Genomic DNA, 23,932 nt, shown 5'->3' on the forward strand with positions numbered 1-23,932 from the left:
GTGTTGCAATCTTCTTATCGTGGATTGAGTAGTATTCCTTATCACTTCGGCACTTATCGAAGCATATGTTCTGACTATTCTCTCTCGTATATCGTGCAAATAGTAAATATTCGCCGAATACAGCGTATCAATCTACCTTGCCATTGACATTTTAAAACCATTCGACGGATTCGCAAAACAACACTAATACGAAGGGTAAGACTAGTATCGTCGAATCAAGCGAATGTGAATGATGTATTCTGTGGTGTCACCGCCAGACACCACACTTGCTAGGTGGTAGCCTTTAAATCGGCCGCAGTCCGTTAGTATACGTCGGACCCGCGTGTCGCCACTGTCAGTGATTGCAGACCGAGCGCCGCCACACGGCAGGTCTAGTCTAGAGACTCCCTAACACTCGCCCCAGTTGTACAGCCGACTTTGCTAGCGATGGTTCACTGTCTACATACGCTCTCTTTACCGAGACGACAGTTTAGCATAGCCTGCAGCTACGTCATTTGCTACGACCTAGCAAGGCGCCATATTCAGTTACTATGTCTTCTGAACAGGTAATATTGTGAATCATGTACCGTCAAGAGCGACGTTCATCATTAATGGATTAAAGTTAAGTATCAAACTAATTGCGTCCGCTTTCTGAATTCTAATTCCTTGTCATGTTCCAGATCTTACGTCAGTATAGCTCTTCCCTCCTCACGCCAGCCTGCGTGAGCTAAAACGCGTGCCTTTCGGCCTCCATTAGTAACACGGTGTTGGCTCTTCTGCCAACACAAAATATTCCTTCCAAGAACAAGTCTCTATGCTTCTCATTTACGGAGAATGTCAACCAAATTCAGTGAGAGCTAGAGACCGTGAAAGATATCCTCAACGTACTCACCCTACACGTCGTACATTTAAATATGTGTATTTATCATATTTTATCATTGGGAACAACTGGATCTTTAACGCAGTGGAAACATATTCGGCAAAGGAAAGTTACTAACAAGGAAACAGAAATTGGTGCTCTTGCCCCTGTCGTTCGAGATCCTTGTGTTAGATCGTGTCAAATCGCAAGGGAATCTGGCATGAGCCAGAGTACGTGTTCTGCTTCGCCGTAAATGTCATCCTTACTATATCTGACTCCACCAAGAATTAACTAGTACGGGTTGTATGTGTCGCATTGAATTCTGCCGATGGGCGCAACTTGAGATTCAGAGGGATGACACTCTTTTTTTGGTCATCAGTCTACTGACTGGTTTGATGCGGCCCGCCACGAATTCCTTTCCTGTGCTAACCTCTTCATCTCAGAGTAGCACTTGCAACCTACGTCCTCAATTATTTGCTTGACGTATTCCAATCTCTGTCTTCCTCTACAGTTTTTGCCCTCTACAGCTCCCTCTAGTACCATGGAAGTCATTCCCTAATGTCTAAGCAGATGTCCTATCATCCTGTCCCTTCTCCTTATCAGTGTTTTCCACATATTCCTTTCCTCTCCGATTCTGCGTAGAACCTCCTCATTCCTTACCTTATCAGTCCACCTAATTTTCAACATTCGTCTATAGCACCACATCTCAAATGCTTCGATTCTCTTCTGTTCCGGTTTTCCCACAGTCCATGTTTCACTACCATACAATGCTGCACTCCAGACGTACATCCTCAGAAATTTCTTCCTCAAATTAAGGCCGGTATTTGTTATTAGTAGACTTCTCTTGGCCAGTTTTAATTTGATTTAATGTAATGGCGAGGCTCCATTCACGAACCATGGAAATGAATTATTGAGCAACTGAAAATCAATGTTGGTTGCGGCAAGTTACACAACAAAAACGGTGGCCAGTGAATGAATGGTGTGGGATTCTGGAGGACAGAATTATAGCCCTCTATTTCATCGAAAGAAATCTTAATGGTAGGAAGTACACCACATTCCTGCAAGAAACATTAGGTCTTTTATTGGAAGAAATACCTTCAGGAACGAGGAATAGAATGTGATATCAACAAGATGGGGGTCCGCCACATTTTTCGTTGACGGCTAGAAATGAGTTGCAGAGACAATTCACAAACCGTTGGATTGGACGCGGTGGAGATGTGTCGTAGCCGGCTAGTTCGCCAGACTTGACGCCTCTGCATTTTTTCTTGGGAGCATTCGCAAAAGACGTTGTTTATAAAGACGTTCCAACTGCAAAGAGAATTGTGAGAGCATGTGCTTCGATAAGTGCCGGTGTGATAAGGAATACCACTCAATGCGTGATAAGAAGACTGTAGCACTGCATTGATTCCAATGGTCATCACTTCGAAACCTTCCGCAAATGGACGTTCATGCCACCTTTGTGACCTTCAAAGACCTTACTGTTATACATCATTGGATTCGTCACGATACCCGCTATCAGAAAATAAGTACCAAACTATGGCATCCGATTTAAAAAGACAAAGATGGCCTCCATATCTCTGACGCGACCCCACCTAGCAACAAAAAACCAACGTCCTATTATGGCCCCTGTTGTGCTATGCAACTTTTGTCCAACGAACTTTTCAGCTACTATCATATTTTCGGAGATATTCTTACAAGGGAACCTCCCCATCGCACCCCCCCCCCCCCCCCCTCAGATTTAGTTATACGTTGGCACACTGGAAAGGCCTTGAAAAACTGAACACAGATCAATCGCGAAAACAGGAAGAAGTTGTGTGGAACTATGAAAAAAAAATCAGCAAAATATACAAACTGAGTAGCCAATGCGGAAGATAGGCAACATCAAGTAGTCTGTGGGCTCAGGAGCGCCGTGGTCCCGTGGTTAGCGTGAGCAGCTGGGGAATGAGAAGTCCTTGATTCAAGTCTTCCCTCGAGTGAAAACTTTTTTTTCTATGTGATCAACTTCGCTCTCCAAAATTCCAGGACATGTTCAGATTTGCTTGGACATATGAGGGCTTGACGGTCTACACACGGAAAAAACTGAAAACGTTAAAAACATGACAGAGCACAGGGAAAACTGTGCGACTGTGAAACTGTTGCATTCATTTGTTGCAGTTTATGTGACAAACTTATGTTTTCACTACTTTTTTGGGAGTGATTATCACATCCACAAGAAAACCTAAATCGGGCAAGGTAGAAGAATCTTTTTACCCATTCGCCAAGTGTACAAGTTAGGTGGGTCAACAACATATTCCTGTCATGTGACGCACATGCCGTCACCAGTGTCGTATAGAATATATCAGACGTGTTTTCCTGTGGAGGAATTGGTGGACCTATGACCTTGCGATCAAATGTTTTCGAATCCCATTGGAGAGGCACGTCCTTTCGTCTACTAATCGCACGGTTTTGCGGTGCGGTCGCAAAACACAGACACTAAACTTATTACAGTGAACAGACGTCAATGAATGAACGGACAGATCATAGCTTTGCGAAAATAAAGAAAATAAATTTTCACTCGAGGGAAGACTTGAACTAAGGACCTCTCGGTCCGCAGCTGCTCACGCTAACCACGGGACCGCGGCGCTCCTGCGTTCGCATTATCCTTAATGTTGCATATCTTCCGGATTGACTACTCAGTTTGTATATTTTACTTATTTTTTTCATAGTTCCACACAACTTCTTCCTGTTTTCTCGATTGATCTGTGTTCAGTTTTCCAAGGCCTATCCACTGTGCCAACTTATGATTAAGGGGCTCCGGAACGCCCTATACTTGCAATGTTAAAATAACGCTTATAAATTACATCTTTCCTCACAAAGTATTTGAGGTAGGAAGTTGAACGTTTTACAGATTATTTATTGGAATATGGGCTACAACTTAACACAGGGATTTTACAAAAGTTTAGTTCAGTTATTAAAGATGATTTTTTTTTCAATTGTAATGAAAATTCACAACATTTTTTTGCAATTTTTTATTTATATATTCAAAAATATACAGTTTTTTGGAAAAAGGCTGTGTTAAATTATGCAGAAGGTACTGTGCAACATTTACTGAAAGTTTGAAACTAATATGTTTGGAAGATCCTTAGAAAACATGTAATTAGTATGAGAAAATAAAAGTTTTTGGAATCGAGCGACAAAGATTGGATTAACTTTTTAGTGCATTCCAGGTCCATAGGATGGATTATCTTCATCCTCTGCAAACTCCTCCTCCAGCTTCCTCTTGTTCCTCCTCCTGTTTACTCTTGCTTGTATTTCTAGACTCTTTACAGCCCTGTCTGCAGCCCGAAGGCGTTCCTTGTCTAAAGCAAGCATCGCTCGTACCATGTTAGAACCTATCTTCATTCCCATATTTCTAAATACCTTGCACCTTACAATGTTGCCATCATTGAAAGTCGCAACAGCATCATACACAGCAAAGTGAAGTGTTTCTATTCCAACAAATACAGTCTTGGGGATTCTCGACCATATAACACTATTTACACTTTCATTGGGGTTTTGAGTTTTTCCGTGAATACACTTTTTCAACAGTTCAGGTGCTGCTAAGTCTCTGAAAATAGGTTTTATCACCTCCATTATTGCATGAGGCAGACTATGCTTATGAGTGTACACTTCACCAGTTACACGGACGTTAATAATAACACCATTTGACAGCAGTTTAACAGCGCCACAGTGGGTCACGCCCATGTAGAACACATTTCAAAAAAAAAAATTTAAAAATAGTTGTAGTCTTCGGAATTGAATAAATTATATATCTATTAAAAGGTAATAGTCTGCAGATTCAGAAAACGCAAAAAAGTAAAAATTGAACTTTTCATGATTTTGAGCCTTTCCGGAGCCCCTTAAATCTGAGGGGGGTGCGATGGGAAGGTTCCCTTGTTAGTGGCAATAGTTAGTGACACACACTGTATATCAAGAATGTTTAAATGCAAAGTAGTGCGCCTTATCTGTAAGCGTGCCCGGCGCTTACAGCAGTTACTAGCACGCCTCACGCCTGGCTTTCGAACGAGGCCGACGCACTGCGTCATCAATGTACAGAAACAGAAGCGTGCTGACCTGCGCACTTGTGCAGGCTGCTGGTGGGCGTGAGGGCGAGCAGCAGCGGCGCGCCCCTGGCGGTGGCGTTGAGAGACACGCTGCTCCCGGACAGCTCGGCGCAGCCCTCCACGGCGGCGCGGCCCTCGCTGACGCTGGCCGTGCTGGCGGCTGCGCCCTCGCTGGTGAGGCAGGCGCGCACCACGCCGTAGCCGGCGCTGTGCACCTGCACACGCCACACACACATCAACTTCCTCAAGCAACTCGCTACACACGTCATACAATGTGATGCTAGTTGTTTACGACTTCGTACACAACTGCAAGGAAAAGTGGGCTACAGCAGCAACTGTTATCGTAGGGAAGCCAGACATGAGCCGAAACGATCAGCGAACGAGTTAACACAACAGACTGAAGATTTGCTTGAATTATACGAGGGCGGTTCAGAAAGTAACCTCCGATTGGTCACAGTGCGGGTTGTGGGGGGAGTAGCGACGCCATCTGTGCGTTCACGCACTCAACAGGTCAGTCGGCATCAAGCCGTGGTCGAGTGAACGTCGTACCTGCGCTAGTTTAGTTTTTGTGGCAGTTTGAAATGTGTGCTGCAATAGAAAACCCCGCCAAATGTGAAGTGCGTGCTGTCATAAGGTTTTTTACAGCCAAAGGATATTCTGCAGCAGCTATTCATCGTGAGCTTTGTGCCGTGTACGGACCAAGAGTTACGAGTGAAGGAGTTGTCCGTGAATGGGTACGTTTATTTAAAAGTGGACGAGAAAACGTTCATGATGAAGAGAGGAGTGGTAGACCATCATTGGTGACTGACGAACTCGATCAGACAGTTGATGCAAAAGTTCGTGAAAAACCGACGTTTCTCAATGTCGGAGTTGTCTACTGGTTTTCCACAGATTTCTAAGACTCTCTTGTACGAGATAGTGACAGCAAGATTGGGTTACCGTAAGTTCTGTGCACGATGGGTGCCCAAAATTCTTACCGACCACCACAAAACTCAAAGAATGGCCTCTGCATTAGACTTTCTGTCACGTTATGAGGACGAAGGAGAACCATTGTTAAACAGAATCGTGACCGGTGACGAAACCTGGATTAAGTACGTGAACCCTGAGACAAAAGAACAATCAAAGATGTGGGCACATTCAAATTCGCCTACCAAACCAAGAAAAGCCTCGCAAGATTTTTCTGCCAGAAAACTGATGGCAACGGTGTTTTGGGATGCCAAAGGGGTGTTGTTGGTTGAATTCATGGAACGTGGTACGACCATTAATCAAGACGTGTACTGTGAAACAATAAAAAAGTTACGACGGGCTATACAGAACAAACGCCGTGGTATGCTGACTTCCGGTATCGTTTTTTTGCACGATAACGCCCGTCCTCACTCTGCTCGCAGAACAACGGCCCTTCTTGAGTCCTTCAAGTGGGACGTTATCAACCATCCACCTTACAGCCCAGACCTGGCGCCAAGTGATTATCACCTCTTCATGCATTTGAAGAAAAGGCTCGGGTCACAGCGGTTTGATGACGACGAAGAGCTCAAAGATGCGGTCACAGGCTGGCTCCAGGCACAAGCGGGTGATTTTTATGCAGAAGGAATTTCAAAGCTGGTGAAGAGATACGATAAGTGCCTCAATCGCTATGGAGACTATGTAGAAAAATAGTGCAAAGATGTATATATTAAAATATTTTTATTTAACTTGGTGTATTTTTTTAAATCAACCGGAGGTTACTTTCTGAACGGCCCTCGTATTTGCACAAGCGCACCAAGACTCATTACGGGTAATGCGGCAAGAAACTGAGTCCAGCTATTTACAACAGCAACAACGATGAGACTACTCCGCACCAGAGAACGATCGGTGGCGGAGTCACGAGTATACGGCGTCTGAATAGCTTCACGGGACGAAGTGGCTCCAAGTGCGGGTGGGCTGTGGCTTCCGCCAGCCGTCCTGTATTGCGGCTCGTAGTCCAGAGTAGAGATGGGCAAAACTGTTCTTTTCAGAGATTGGATCAGAACTGTTCACTCCCTGAAATGAATTAGCTGTTTTTCATGACTCACCACTCATTTACAAAAGAAAATAAATGAAAGGCACATTGCCCTTTAAACTTGGTTTATTCCAGTACTATACCTGTATTTTGATCTTATTTGATCCTATTTTGAAGTAACATAGATAATGAGTAAGAATTTTGTATTGTTTATTGAAATTTCCACGATATGACAAAGTTTTTGATTATTGATTTATTTTGCACTAGCGTGGTTTTTTGGGTGATCGGAAAATGTTGTAACTTGAGATTTACATTAACAATATATTTGGCTATAATGTATTAAAATTTCATTAACCTCATACAAATACATCGCAAGCCATATATTTTTCCTTTCGAAGACGCCTAAAATCGCAAAATCCGTACCAGAATAAGAAAAAAAAATATAAATTTGACTGTAAAACGAAAGTGCTGCATATAGCCTTACGCAGAATAAAACAAGGAAAATATTGGTGTATCACATTTTGCGATACGTTTATCGGTTCGCTCGTAATTAAAGCGTAAATTCGAGTGTCCATAATAAAAATCCTATAGTAAGAGTAGTCATCAGGAACCTAATCTAATCAGTTTAAACAAATAAAAATAAAATAAAAATAATTGATGTATACATAACATAATAATGTAATATACATAGCGGTATTACTACGAAGAACAATATCCAGTGGGGACAAACTCCGATGCAGAGGCGCTGAGTCGAGCAGGTCGAGCCGCGAGCTGTATTACTGCGTGAGCTGAGACCGCAGAGACCAGAGTGACACCAGAGTCGCTTTGCTCGACGCTCTGGCTAGAGTCGAGACGGTGGGGTGAGCGTTGAGCGGGCTAGTTCCGAGGGTGGGGGGAGCTCACCCGCTCCGAGACAAATCGTCCGCTCTCTTGCGAGCAGGTTTTTGCAAGTAGTTCCTATGTTATCCGCTAGGTGGCTCTCTGTCCTGTTGCTGGCATCAACTGCCCAGAGGGCAGGACGTGCGACTGAAACGATCGCCGACAGAGTGCGATGCGAAGTTAAGCTGCGCCAGACACTGCACAGTGCACACGGCAGACGACGCACAGAGACGGCCCGGCATATGTGAAACACAAAATCCAATGGGGCACTGCACAATGCAGGCAGCCAAGGTAGAAGCAGGGCAGAGGCCGGCGCTGGCTGTGTTGTGTGGCGTGCACTGTGCTCTGACCAGCAGAGGCGCTGCTGATATGCTCCGTCTCTCTCTCTCTCTCTCTCTCTCTCTCTCTCTCTCTGCCTGGGAAACGTTTGGAGCTACCGTTCTTTTTTTCTGAATCACTGATTGTTCACTCCTTTGAAAGATTGAACTCTATGAATTAGTTCAAGAGCGGATCCCCCATCTCTAGTCCAGAGCCGATGTAGGCGTGCCTCAGCGGGTGCGCACCACTGGCTCCAACAGATTCCTCGCGAAAGCTATCGGCATCGGGCGGAAACTTGCCATTCTGTTACTACTGTGCCGGTCGGAGTGGCCGAGTGGTTCTAGCCGCTACAGTCCGGAACCGCGCGACCGCTACGGTCGCAGGTGCGAATCCTGCCTCGGGCATGGATGTATGTGATGTCCTTAGGTTAGTTAGGTTTAAGTAGTTCTAAGTTCTAGGGGACTGATGACCTCAGATCTTAAGTCCCATAGTGCTCAGGGCCATTTGAATCATTTGTTACTGCTGTGATATTCCAGTACGGTGGTATCGATACATGACAGCACAATGCTACTTTCAGGAGGACTGTTGTTTAGCAACGAAATTCGGAAGATGCTCAGCAAGCAAAGGCTGTTGCACTCTCTGTTGAAAAGAGAAAGCGTAAATGACGGCAGGCAAAGATTATTGCACATTCGTGCAGCTGTGAAAAGCTCTGTACGTGAAATATACAACGAAAGTATCTGGCCGAGAACCCGAGAAAATTTTGGTCCTGCGTAAAATTGCTGAGCAGGACTAAGATTTTCTTCCAGTCACTCACTGACCGGTCGGGTGTGGCAGTAGAAGATAGCAAAAGCAAAAACAAAGTTTTATATTTTGCACTTAAGAAACCGTCCACACAGGACAACCATACAAACGTACCGTTGTTTGACCATCACACAGATTCCAGTATCGAAGACATAGTAATATGTAGCCCTGGTGTAGAGAAACAACTGAAACAGTTAAAAACAAATACGTTGCCAGGTCTCAATTAGGTTTTACAGAGAGTATTCTACAGCATTGAACCCTTACTTAGATTGCATTTATCGCGAATGAACAGATTCTGGGTCTTCAAAATATGTACCTGCTTACCGTATTCATTTATTGGTCTCCCTCTACAATTCTTATCACGTTCCCCTCCTCATCCCCTCACCCCCAACCCACACACACACACTTTCCTCCATTTCCAAGTTCACCACTCCTTTATGGCTTAGGATGGATCCTATCAAAACACCACTACTTTCAGTCAAGTTATTCTATACAATTCTTTTTTCCACTTTTCCATTTAGCGGCTCTTCATTACTAACACTATCTATCCAAATAATCTGCAGCATTTTTTGTAGTACCACGCAAAAAAGACAAAATACAGACATAACACGACCGAAAGTGCTGAGTTCAGTGTCGTGATTCACTGCTACACTTCGCTCTGCTTAAAATACACTCCTGGAAATTGAAATAAGAACACCGTGAATTCATTGTCCCAGGAAGGGGAAACTTTATTGACACATTCCTGGGGTCAGATACATCACATGATCACACTGACAGAACCACAGGCACATAGACACAGGCAACAGAGCATGCACAATGTCGGCACTAGTACAGTGTATATCCACCTTTCGCAGCAATGCAGGCTGCTATTCTCCCATGGAGACGATCGTAGAGATGCTGGATGTAGTCCTGTGGAACGGCTTGCCATGCCATTTCCACCTGGCGCCTCAGTTGGACCAGCGTTCGTGCTGGACGTGCAGACCGCGTGAGACGACGCTTCATCGAGTCCCAAACATGCTCAATGGGGGACAGATCCGGAGATCTTGCTGGCCAGGGTAGTTGACTTACACCTTCTAGAGCACGTTGGGTGGCACGGGATACATGCGGACGTGCATTGTCCTGTTGGAACAGCAAGTTCCCTTGCCGGTCTAGGAATGGTAGAACGATGGGTTCGATGACGGTTTGGATGTACCGTGCACTATTCAGTGTCCCCTCGACGGTCACCAGTGGTGTACGGCCAGTGTAGGAGATCGCTCCCCACACCATGATGCCGGGTGTTGGCCCTGTGTGCCTCGGTCGTATGCAGTCCTGATTGTGGCGCTCACCTGCACGGCGCCAAACACGCATACGACCATCATTGGCACCAAGGCAGAAGCGACTCTCATCGCTGAAGACGACACGTCTCCATTCGTCCCTCCATTCACGCTTGTCGCGACACCACTGGAATCGGGCTGCACGATGTTGGGGCGTGAGCGGAAGACGGCCTAACGGTGTGCGGGACCGTAGCCCAGCTTCATGGAGACGGTTGCGAATGGTCCTCGCCGATACCCCAGGAGCAACAGTGTCCCTAATTTTCTGGGAAGTGGCGGTGCGGTCCCCTACGGCACTGCGTAGGATCCTACGGTCTTGGCGTGCATCCGTGCGTCGCTGCGGTCCGGTCCTAGGTCGACGGGCACGTGCACCTTCCGCCGACCACTGGCGACAACATCGATGTACTGTGGAGACCTCACGCCGCACGTGTTGAGCAATTCGGCGGTACGTCCACCCGGCCTCCCGCATGCCCACTATACGCCCTCGCTCAAAGTCCGTCAACTGCACATACGGTTCACGTCCACGCTGTCGCGGCATGCTACCAGTGTTAAAGACTGCGATGGAGCTCCGTATGCCACGGCAAACTGGCTGACACTGACGGCGGCGGTGCACAAATGCTGCGCAGCTAGCGCCATTCGACGGCCAACACCGCGGTTCCTGGTGTGTCCGCTGTGCCGTGCGTGTGATCATTGCTTGTACAGCCCTCTCGCAGTGTCCGGAGCAAGTATGGTGGGTCTGACACACCGGTGTCAATGTGTTCTTTTTTCCATTTCCAGGAGTGTAGTTACTCTATCTGAACAACAAAGCACCTGATACTGTTGCACAGGTATTCAGTCTTCAAATTGCAGGTGTGGAATTTCACTGAAGTGGTCGAAGGAAAGTGAAACACAACGATATTCACATCTTACTAAAGGCACTTTCTGACGTTCAGCGTTAATTCTGCGTTCAAACAGCTCAGAATCAGATGCTACGTATAGAAATACTACTTGAATGCAAAAGTAATGCCGAATCTCAGAAAGTGGCTTTAGTCAGATGTGCGTACTGTTCTGTTCCGCTTTCCTTTGACTACTTCACTGAAGTTCCACACCTGCAGCATACCATGTCAACAGAAAAAATTTGTTGTTCTGATTGCATAATTACTTTAAGCAGAGGAAAATATAGGAATACGTCATGAGATTGAAATATAAGTGGTTTTCTTGTATTATATCTATTATTTTGTTTCTTTGAGTTATCAAAATTACTGTCTTCGCCATAGAATAGGTGTTTATTCAAATGTCTCTTGCTGTTTTGAATGCGAATGGCTCGTAGGACTGTTTTTGGGACGAGCTATTTATATTCTAAGCGCATCTCCGTGCAGTGATGAACTTTCGAGATCACACATTTCCCTTGAAAGCAATATAGCCAGAAAGGTAGGACTGAGGACCGCCTACAAGAAGAAAAAGTCACTAAATACAACTGGAGATTGAAAAGGCCAGAAGTTAAGCAAATTTAAACACCTGGGTGAATACATTAAGGAAAGGAGATTATATATATATATATATATATATATATATATATATATATATAAAGTTACCCTTCTGCAGGATGACAGAAGTCTACACTAAATATATTTGCTGTATCCAAAGAATTTAGTGTATCGCAAAGAACAGACACTACAAAACGCAGTGAGGAATGGGGTGCTATACGCGGATGAGACTGTAACAATAGAAAAAACATTGACTGGAAGTGCTGAGTCTTAAGTGATCAGGTGGCAGAATAAGTGGAGACGTGTACCGGAGAACTGAGAACGTCATCAGGAGATCTCAGGAATGAAAATAGCAAAATTATGCGAGGCTTGTGACGAAGATGAATGTGGACAAAATTACCAAAAGAAGGGAAGGAAAATTGGAGGAGCAAGTATACCCCGACCTATGTGACACGGATCAGTGACAAAGAGGAGTGCAGGAAAAGGATAGAGTCACTAGTGGAGTAGAGAAGAAGATAGTGAACGTGTCGGAAGAAGAGCGGGAGAGAAAACGGCGTTAGTTCCGCTATCGCCAGTCAGAAGACAGCTACGCATTTACATTTGCTGGTATGTAAACTGTCTACTCCTCGGCCGTTAATGTTAATTATTCAACGTCTTTCCTGTACAAAAGTGAAAAACATACCATTTCCATCTTATAACTTCTGGGGTCCAAATTTTGGAAAACAGCAGTCACTGAATCTACAACTAACGAAATGGCGGCAAAGAGCACAGTCATATTTCAAGATGAGTAACACCCAAACCAAGGATGTTATACAGTACATAGTTTTTCTGTCTGCTGATTTCGACTCACAAAGTTATTATTATCAGGCATGGCTGGGAAAATAATTGATAAATAGATACTGCAGTGTAACGGAAGGTTGGGAAACTCACCGATTAACAGTTATCTTTGTTTATGCAGCTGTAATTGGTAATGCGAAATATTCAAATGAGGTACTTAATTTTATTCCAGGTAAATTTTTGACACTTTCCTAATGAGATTATATACAGGAAATTGCGTATCAAAGTGGGTGTGTAGGATGAAGAACTGAGTAAGGACAGTGAGGAGAAGCGATCGAGGAGACTGTGTGATGCTTACGGTAGCAAAGCTTTTAAGTAGCGTTCTGTGACTCAGAAACAAATTAACGGGAAGTATAAACACGGTAAAAGTCCACTGTATGGTTTTACCGTTCTTAAAACGACAGAAAAATCCATCAGCCAGTCTAGTTTAGTAATCAACGTAAATAGCGTGTTGTGTAACATGCAACTGTTTCAGTCTTTAGCCTCTTCGAAGTCGCGTGGTAATTTCTTGAAAGTTCACGCCGCCCGTGTCATTCTCGCGCAGTGTGACGCAAGTACTGGGAAACTTTGTGCTGTGCTGCGCTGTGTTAATGCAAGGCGTACGTCAACACCAAGGAATCTCATACACGCAGGTCTCAAAAAGGGGTACGGCGATAAGAGTTCGTTGCAAAGCAAAAGAACCAGCAGAAAGGGATGTAGAAATGACAGTACATTACTGATTCGTGTACTGTCACAAGTCAACACATATATAAAAAGAGAACATATCCACACAAGCAATGCAAAAAAATATTTACAAGCAAAATGTACACTAATAATCTTTTGTATACATGGGTCCACATACTAATAGATCACCTACACCTGAGAAAAAGGGCAGCGTTTCTGTAGAGCGTACGGCGCAGTGGTGCTATTCTAAGGTTGGAGAGTCTCGACAATACTGACGATTTAAAAAATGGAAAATCAAGACAAATGTGAATTAATGTTTGTGTTTGGGAGGGCTCTGAACTAGGGTATTCCCTGCAGCTGTGTTAGCCAAAATGCCTAGGAAAACACTGGGTGCTGTTGGGTCCCTTAAAATCCTTCACGGTAGCTCAAGATATTAGGTCAGAGCGTTGTCTGATGTCTGCAATTAAAAAAAAAAAAAAAAAAAAAAACAGAGTAAACGAATCAACGATGAACTACAACGGGTGTAACGTAACGTCTGCACATATCAAATGGAACAAACAAAACGACCAAAATGAAAAAAAGAAAGATGGTGTAGTGGATAGCACATCCGCCTTTTAAGCAGGAGACCCGAATTCAAGTTCCAGCCGAGTCCCAAATTTTAATTCATTACCTCAGCTTCTATTCTTATTCCTGAAACAGACTGCCTTGCCTGTAATCCCGACCTAAACCCAACGGAACACCGTTGGACGACTTAGAACGTCGACTTAGCTCAAGATCCTACCGTTCAACACCAATAACGTCGGTGGTTTCGGCTCTTGAGGAAGAATGGGGTGTCATTCCTCCATAGACATTCAAACACCTCGTTGACGGTGTCCCCAGCAGAGTTCAAACACTCATAAAGGCGAAGGGTGGCCACAACCCACATTAACGCCAACTAACGGGTGTCCAGATACTTTTCATCAGTGTATATGGACCAAAAATGACTGTTCATATTCACTTACATGCAAGTCAGATCATGAAAAGTAAAACTTTTAAGCCAACTGTATCTGTATAACTGTGAAGTACGTCACCGTATCACAGTATCTACTCTTGTGTTAAAAATACTAGAAAGAACTTTGATAGCGGGCTCATCGCATCGAAACGAGGAAAAGGTCTACAAACATACACTATGAGATCAAAAGTATCCGGACACCTGGCTGAAACTAACTGACAAGATCGTGGCGACCTACATCGGTAATGCAGGAAGTCAGTATGGTGTTGGCCCACCGTTAGCCTTGATGACAGCTTCCGCTCTCGCAGGCATACGTTCAGTCAGGTGCTGGAAGGTTTCTTGGGGAATGGCAGCCATTCTTCGCGGAGTACTGCACTGAGGAGAGGTATCGATGTCGGTCGGTGAGGCCTGGCACGAAGTCGGCGTTCCCAAACATCACAAAGGTGTTCTGTAGGATTCGGGTCAGGACTCTGTGCAGGCCAGTCCATTACAGGGATGTTATTGTCGTGCACAGGCCGTGCACAGATGCTCGATCGTGTTGAAAGATGCAACAGTGGGAAGCAAGGAGGTGCTTAAAACATCAATGTGGGCCTGTGTTGTATTAGTGCCACGCAAAACAACAAGGGTGTAAGCCCCCTCCATGAAAAACACCACCACACCACAACACCACCGCCTCCGAATTCTACTGTTGTCACTGCACACGTTGGCAGATGGCGTTCACCGGGCACTCGCCATACCCACTGAACCGTGGCGGCTGGCGCTAGGGTGTTCTACTTGCATCGCTGATATCGATATTCGGCTGTCCTGCTATCTTTGACTGCTCCCCAGGCGTGTTTTCCTGGTGAACGTGTGACGAGTGAGTCTCCGGTCGGCGTTCAACGAGCCAACCTCTGTTGGAAACAAGCTCGCGTCCCTAACCGTGGTGCATGGGCCCCGCCGTGCTCGCCGCCCTTGTCTTTTGTCGCGCCGGATGTACGGTGCCGATCATTGGGCGCCTTGACGTGCAAAATTGTGGTGGGTTCATCGTCTCACACTGAACAGCTTCCCAGCTCCTAATTTGCAAGCTCCAAGTTACGTATGGCTTTTATTCTGTGTTTAACTAAGAAGATTGTTAAAACTTATTGTGGCATGGGTGGCTGCCGGAGATGGTTCTGAACTCGGTTCCACAGTGGATATTTTAAGGAGGCCGATGTTCCTCATTCCGTTTTTGATCATCCGTGGAGTGTTTGAAGTGGTTTTCATACAAATTTTAACTTATTTTAGCACATGTTGTCCGCTACGGTTGTGTATGTGCCCGGCAGCCGTAGAGTTAATGGTTTAATCATTTGTCACGGCAGCATTTGGTATGTTTATTTAATGCTGAAAGTGCCTTAAGGCAATTGCAAGTGATCTCTAAGTTTCCGGCTAGGTGTGCTCGCCACTCTCATGCCAAGTTTCACCGATCTAAAGGAGCAATGTACCGTAGAGCGGTAGGTTTAGTGGCGTTTATTTCAGACTGCCGCAGTACGTTTCAAAGCATTGAAAGAAAAGTATCCAAGAAATCTGCAAGGCGTCAAACGTTAAGGTGTCCACGTACTCTTGTGCTCTTACACAACAGCCGCCACTGCTGTAATTTATTCTGTTAATGAAGAGTTAAGGAAAAAGTACTGTTCGGTGGCCGTCTGTGTGTGGCTTAGACACTCATCGAAACGTGAACAGTTTATGGCCAGATTAGGAAAGGTGTACCTCGGGAGAAACCCAGATTTCATTACTTCCGCTCCTTGACACCTGACGGAAACTAGACGTTTGTTAGTCACCGCTTCTCTGCATTTCTAAGGACGTGCTTATGAGCCACAGAAAACGTATCAAACGCGGGGAGCGTATTTTACTCACGTTTCACATGGTTGTATTATATACAGAGGTGTATCAAACGCTGTTTCAGTGCGATGCGCTTCGCCATTGTTTCCGGGAAATCAGCATCGAATGTCTTACGATCCGTTGGATACCAGACGAGAGCAGAAGTCTGCTGGTTTTTTAATATTCTTTTTTTTAAAAAAAAATAGTCCTGCAGACAGTTGCATGGCAACAATAGAAATCATCTTTCTTCAAAAAGGAACAGTAATAATAATGAACATGAAAAAAAAACTGAGTGATAGACCTCAAGTCCTAAAATCTGAGTTGAACGGTTTCTTTTTGACGCACTCCTAAACAAGAGCTACCCGCAGTAGCTGAGACCTTTCTTTGAAACGAGTTTTTCATTCGTGTACACTCTCACAGTTTTTTTCGTTTGTTATTTATATAGCATTAATAACAACACATATGCATACACTTACAATAATATGCATACACATACAATAATACTAAGTTGCATTAATAATAATAATAATAATCAAGAATAACAATAATATTTATTAGTGTAGCAGAACGAGAAGGGATCATGAAAGAGCTGAATATTGAAAATGACAGTGGCAGCAGCCGTTATGAAAAAACAGATTTTGTTTGGAGGATTTTATAACAAGGGGGATAGAAATGTTTGGGTGGGAGGAAAGAGAGAGAGAGAGAGAGAGTTATGCTGATAGAATGTGGACCATTTGGCACCTTTTGAAGCTTGAAAGTGATTTAATTTTGCTGATACTTTGCGGAATATCACTTCAGAGTCGGGTTCCTAATACAGAAAATTATTTTTGGAAGATGGCTTTGTTGTGTAATGGTGTAGAGAACATTTTACTTTGTTGAGAAAGAGTTTTGCTGCCATGTTCTTCAGATAGTTGTGTCAGTTGAGCATAAATAAACGCTTGTAGCAACTTAGCAACGATAATTGTTTGTAGGCAGGATTAATACGGGTGTAGAGCACATAGACAGTTTGGGAAAGGAAAATGCAAACTCTGATTCTGAGTGTTGTCTGTTAACGGGCACTGCGCTCTCATTTCAATATATGCCCGAAAAAGTCAGCCTACAGGAATTGTGAAACGAACCCTGTTGTCGAGGACCGTGTGCCACAAAGGACGCAGATTTACCACAAGATGGGGAAATTCACAAGCGTCTATTGTCTATTGAGGCCTAAGCGCTGTAGTGAGCGATTGAGACAGACGAGAACCTACGTCATAAGGAAACCCAGTAGAAGTCTTTTGTGGCCAAGGTGACGTAGCAGTGTTAAATATGTCGGACCTAAGATCGGCCATAAAGGGAAACATTTATGAAAACTGTTTAATCCTGTAGTAGTGTAGGGAACGAAGCCACAGTAATTTTAATCTGCCATCCTCCATAAATTTTCATGGTGGTCCCAATAAAACTTGAATATTGATCATATCTGTAATAGTTTAGGATTTACTGTTAAAGTAAAATTAACAAGTTTTGTAGAATAGACCTGAATGCTAAAATCTGAACGCTTTCGTCGATCTTAACGATGACATTTCATATAGAAACGCATCATTAAAATGACAAACGCTGTAAATATCAACTGTATAACTTAATTTGTTTTAAAGATATAGTAAATTTAAATTATCAGTATTTTCAGTTAAGCGTCAGATCATCATTTCCTCCACACAAAAAACATTGAACAATGACAGCATGACACCTTATTGAATCATTAGGTAATAGAATATTTGTTGTAAAGCTTAGTGTATAATAGTTACTTTTATTCTTTATTTATCTATCAGAAAGCACATTGGTGCAAGGCTACTGACCGTGACATTCAAAGTTAAGAGGGAAACTGTATTGGTATTATGTAAAAGAATTTGACGTTTATTATGTAATGAATATTATTGTTACTTTATTTAGAACGTGGTCAAGCTTTGATTATTTAACTACGTTAAAATGTACAATAATGTAGAATAAGCTGTAGCCAGTCAGATGGACGGCTTCAGGAAAGGGAACTGCCCTAGTCAGTTGAGTGACGATTTTCGGCGCGCGGGAAAACGCGGCAGCAGACGGGCAGAGAGGGACAGTTTTGGTCGAGACACCAGAGGCGACAGTTCGACTGGAGACACCAAAGGGTACAGTTCGGATTGAGAAGCGACAGCGGACGGTCGGTCTTTAGGCAGCTAGGAAGTGAAACGACTTAGAAAATTTCGCGTTGTGTGGTATCGCAGCACTTAGTCTCTGAGCGGTGAGCAGCCGCGTGCCTGGTGTGAACTCTAACTTTTCGCGTAGACAACGTATTTCGTGATGAGACTGTGAATGATCGAACTGTGTCAGATGGATATGCGCTCGAGTGTAACAGTAACTCTAAATACGACCACTTTCGCTATTTGTTCGCTATATGAATAAATATTATTGTAACCAGATCGCAACTTTGTGGCCTACATCGTTTATGGGTCGTTTATTTAGTTCACGATATTGTTATTACGGTTATTATATATTACATTAACTGTGTATTTCGGAAACTTGCCATCAGGCAGACAATTTAACCAAAGGGCCACAAGTGTCTAATTTAGGGCATACAATGCGACACGTGCGTTTCAACCCCTACACGAGTTTGAGCCAAGACATTTCGACGAAGAGGAACAGCATGTGAGCCCGAACATAATTGGGATGTCAGCTCGCAATGTAATTGGAAAAATTATCTCAAGGTTGCGCGTGCATGCATGTAAAAATTTGATTCTTGTAAAAACGGATGACTATTTTGAAAATAAAAGTTTGCAGTCCCACGTGTAAGTTGAAGTTCACCCCAGCTTTCTCTTTTCATTAATACAAATGACAAGTGTCGAAAAATCCAGGAATGTACAGCGTTAAAGAAAAGTTAAACATGTAATTGGTTCTCGTATCTTGAAATGAGATAGATGTCTTATACTATTATTTTGATAATACAGAATACTGCACAAAGGAAAACTACACTATATATTCTCCTTGAACCGATTATGAAATGAAGAAGGAACTTTATCTGCAAAACAAAAAAGTTGCAATGTCCCACAACATCAAAAAAACATAAAATGGTGTGTTCAGTGCACTGTTAAGTGATGTGTAGGTCCACTACAAACCCTCAGGCATTCTTAAATGCGACAGGGCATGCTCAGTACCAACTCACTGCAGGCCTCTCGAGACGTATTGGTTCAAATGGCTCTAAGCACTATGGGACTTAACATCTGAGGTCATCAGTCTCCCAGACTTAGAACTACTTAAACCTAACTAACCGAAGGACATCACACACATCCATGCCCGAGGCAAGATTCGCACCTGCGATCGTAGCAGCAGCACGGTTCCGGACTGAAGCGGCTAGAACCGCACGGTCACGAGATGTATTGTCCCACTCTTCAATGGCAGCATTCCTGAGAGCTTCAATCGTAAATGGAGGTTGTTGACGACTAGAAATCGCTCTTTTGAGCAAGTTCCATGCATGCTCTATGCAATCCATATCCTGTGAGCATGCCGGCCAATTCATTCTTCCGATCCCACGTCCTACCAGATACCGACACACACTGCGAGCATGATGAGGTCGGGCGTTGTCATCCTGAAGAGTGAATCCTTCCCCTTACTACGGGTCGGCGAATGCTGTTTTCATATACTGCAACAGTCATGTTGCCTTCAGTTGGAACGAGTGCTTTGTGCCGGCCATAACTGATACCTGCCAGGGTACAAGTGAGTCACCAGATAATTGGTGACGTTCCATAGCCATTGAGGAATGACTGCGTTCCCCTGTTCGCCTCCATACGCGAACAGAATTGTAGTGAGAGTGCAAACCTATTCGAACTTCGTCTGTGAACAGCATTTTGGTCCATTGGTCTCGTGTCCAATATTCTTATGCTCTAATCCATCTTACGCGAGCACTCCTGTGATGCGGACGGCGTGGGGGAGTCTTGAGAGGTCTTGGGCTGTACAAAACTCCGTCATGCGCACGGTTTGGGTGCTTACGGCAACCCCTGTGGCTTCTCGAAGCTCGTGGCGCAGAGCAGTCGCTGTTTTTGACTGGGTCTCTCTGTGCATTTTTCATTACGTACTGGTCCGGGCTGCTGTAGTTTTGCGTGAACGTCCTTCGCCATATCGATCTTCTATTGAATGAACTTCCTAGAACATTTTCCACAGTCAGGAGACAACACATGCCAGCAGCCTTACGACAATGGTAACACCGGTTCCTGTCAGATCACCGAAGTTAAGCGCTGTCGAACTGGGCTAGCATTTGGATGGGTGGCCATTGGATCTGTCGAGCGCTGTTGGCAAGCGGGGTGCACCCCGGCGTTGTGACGCAAACTGAGGAGCTACTTGACTGAGAAGTAGCGGCTCCGGTCTCGGTAACTGACATGCGGCCGGGAGAGCAGTGTGCTGACCCTTGCCTCTCCACATCCACATCCACATCCAGTGACGCCTATGGTCTGAGGATGACACGGCGGCCGGTCGGTACCGTTGGGCCCTCGTGGTCTGTTCAGGGGAACGGGGGCGAGTTTAGTTTTAGGAGACAACACATGGATTAACGTGGACACTATTCGCAACGACAATTTTTCTAACGATTTGTTCCTTTCAGTGTGATGATTTTGATACGGTGGAGAGCCTGTTCCGAGGAATTGTGCTGCACTACGAGGCACACGGACAACTGTGCATTCACAAGAACTCAGCTTTGGTGTACTGCGTTTGTATACAAGCCGTCGCTGCATGGACCCTGATGAGACAGAGTGGCAACGGCGAACGTGTTCGCATTATGCACTCAACCACCTTCCTGCATAAACACAAAAGGAACGTCCACACTGACTACTCGTGGGTAAAATGGAAATTTGGAACTTCTTTTGATGATATATTTGAAACATCCTTTTCCTCACGCTTATTGACAACTTCACACTACATAATAACATTCTTATGTGTAAAACATTCTCTGACTTCTTGCTGCATCAATTCAGTGTAAAATCGCGAGCTTTCGGGAATTACCTCCATCGCCCTCGTCAGGAGCAACTCACTGCATGAAACGCTCAGGCATTATATAGTCCTTAGACGGCTTCTGATTGGTCAGAAATTACGTAATGCTGTCGCAGACGATATCAGCGTATGCGTTGGTGGCCCCACAGTACCCGTAGCAGCACAAACATTGCGATGAATATCTCCTCTTCTTCTCTGCATCGATAACTCGCATGTAAGATTACATCTGCAGTCACGGTTGAAGTTCTCACACATTCTTATATCTACAGCTACTTAAGGGGCTCCGGAACGCCCTATACTTGCAATGTTAAAATAACGCTTATAAATTACATCTTTCCTCACAAAGTATTTGAGGTAGGAAGTTGAACTTTTTACAGATTATTTATTGGAATATGGGCTACAACTTAACACAGGGATTTTACAAAAGTTTAGTTCAGTTATTAAAGATGATTTTTTTTTCAATTGTAATGAAAATTCACAACATTTTTTTGCAATTTTTTATTTATATATTCAAAAATATACAGTTTTTTGGAAAAAGGCTGTGTTAAATTATGCAGAAGGTACTGTGCAACATTTACTGAAAGTTTGAAACTAATATGTTTGGAAGATCCTTAGAAAACATGTAATTAGTATGAGAAAATAAAAGTTTTGGGAATCGAGCGACAAAGATTGGATTAACTTTTTAGTGCATTCCAGGTCCATAGGATGGATTATCTTCATCCTCTGCAAACTCCTCCTCCAGCTTCCTCTTGTTCCTCCTCCTGTTTACTCTTGCTTGTATTTCTAGACTCTTTACAGCCCTATCTGCAGCCCGAAGGCGTTCCTTGTCTAAAGCAAGCATCGCTCGTACAATGTTAGAACCTATCTTCATTCCCATATTTCTAAATACCTTGCACCTTACAATGTTGCCATCACTGAAAGTCGCAACAGCATCATACACAGCAAAGTGAAGTGTTTCTATTCCAACAAATACAGTCTTGGGGATTCTCGACCATATAACACTATTTACACTTTCATTGGGGTTTTGAGTTTTTCCGTGAATACACTTTTTCAACAGTTCAGGTGCTGCTAAGTCTCTGAAAATAGGTTTTATCACCTCCATTATTGCATGAGGCAGACTATGCTTATGAGTGTACACTTCACCAGTTAGCAATCCTTTGTTATATTTACACCAACTGTCTTCTTCTTTGGGACACAAGCTATGTTGGGGATTTTCATCGTCTTTATTATTTACAGTAATAACACATACCTTTGGCTTTCCAACATTTCTCCTTTTCTTAAAAGCCTTCAGAGGATTTCTAATAACTCTACTTTTACTCATTATTATACTTCAACAAAACAGAGACTCAAGAAACAGAATTAATTACGAATATTTTCGAGATAACGACAGAGTAAATAAACATGAAACAATCGACAATCACACCAGCGATATATATTGAACCATCACAGGTTAGCCACAACACATACTTTATCTCACATCACTAAAATGTACCTGATGAACACGGACGTTAATAATAACACCATTTGACAGCACTTTAACAGCGCCACAGTGGGTCACGCCCATGTAGAATACATTTCAAAAAAAAATTAAAAATAGTTGTAGTCTTCGGAATTGAATAAATTATATATCTATTAAAAGGTAATAGTCTGCAGATTCAGAAAACGCAAAAAAGTAAAAATTGAACTTTTCATGATTTTGAGCCTTTCCGGAGCCCCTTAAATGACAGAATCACAGCATGTAGAAACATGGGAAAAAACTTTTGTTTCATCAAATTGTATTTTGTGTTTGTTGGTAAGGCTGTACTCAGAAACTGCAGATTTTTCCAGTTCTCGATTTAATACGCCATTGATGTTCTGCGCAACGGTCAGAAAAGGTAACGATGGATTGACTTTATAGTTGCTTCTGCACTCACAGGGGGTGCTATAAATCACAGAGACTGTCCTTAACAGGGCGTAGCATCTCCTTTATCTTCTTATGAGGTCGGAAAAAACGTTTATACCTCGTCTTGCTGCCTATTTCGCTGAATGTAGCACCGTAGAAATAAGGGAATACGACCGGTAGTTCATCGCGTAATGTACAACGTTTCCTCTTCTAGGAGAACGATGACTTGGTATCGCGTGAACCATAGCCGTTCTTTCGGACCACGTACTTCAGATGATTAAGTACAAGATCCAGGTGGTCCTCGTCAGAAACAGCTTTTGCTCTGTGTATCATTGTACTTAATACTACTCTCTTCTGGACTGGATGGCGAAAACTTTGGCGCTAAGATATAAATCGACGTGCGTCGGCTTCCGGTACACAGAGTGGCTGATACGCTCATCCGACTTGCGTTATACCAAAGCACTTAAAATGACAGCCTTCCATCTTTCTCTGTTCAACAGTAAACTCGAAATTTGGGTGCCTGCTGTGCATGTTGTGTGGAACTATGAAAAAAATTACTAAAATATACAAACGTAGTAGTCCATGCGCAAGATAGGCAGCATCAAGGAAAATATGAGGTTAGGATCGCCGTGGTTCCGTGGTTAGTGTGAGTAGCACATTGCTCGAAATGTTCCATAAAATAGTTGGCCACTGCTAGAAACAACAGAGAACCCATAGGCATTCCATCCATCATTTCATAAAATACACGTATCAAAAAAAGTTTTGCAATACCCCGGATCCCAGAACTCCTGAAGACAGACGTTGATTGTGGATATTGTATCACAGACGCAGTCCCTTTGACTGTTCAGAGATGTCACTAAACCCGCCCAAAGATGTAAACAACCAAGCATGAGCAGCGCCTATTAGACGGAGGGGGTCCGACAGCCGATCAGTTCCAGTCATTCCACCAGGAAGGACGTATACGCCTCGTGTTGTCTGCAGCTTAACCTTGTACTAAGACGGTCAGTACCGCGGTTCGATTGCGACTGCATTGTTACTTTGTGCCAGGAAGGCCTCTCAACAAGG

General features: G+C 43.8%; 1 protein-coding gene across 1 annotated transcript in view; it reads right to left on the minus strand.

Annotated features, from left to right (window-relative positions):
• The window catches only part of LOC126237475 (uncharacterized), a 555,798-nt gene that overhangs the window by 18,953 nt on the left and 512,913 nt on the right, over nt 1-23,932 (minus strand). The window contains exon 14 of the mRNA XM_049947618.1: nt 4,931-5,135. Coding sequence (XP_049803575.1) covers nt 4,931-5,135 — 205 coding nt within the window. The remainder of the gene's footprint in view (nt 1-4,930; nt 5,136-23,932) is intronic.

The sequence above is a fragment of the Schistocerca nitens genome, chromosome 2 (genome assembly GCF_023898315.1).
Source record: "Schistocerca nitens isolate TAMUIC-IGC-003100 chromosome 2, iqSchNite1.1, whole genome shotgun sequence".
In the NCBI taxonomy this organism is placed as follows: Eukaryota; Metazoa; Arthropoda; class Insecta; order Orthoptera; family Acrididae; genus Schistocerca; species Schistocerca nitens.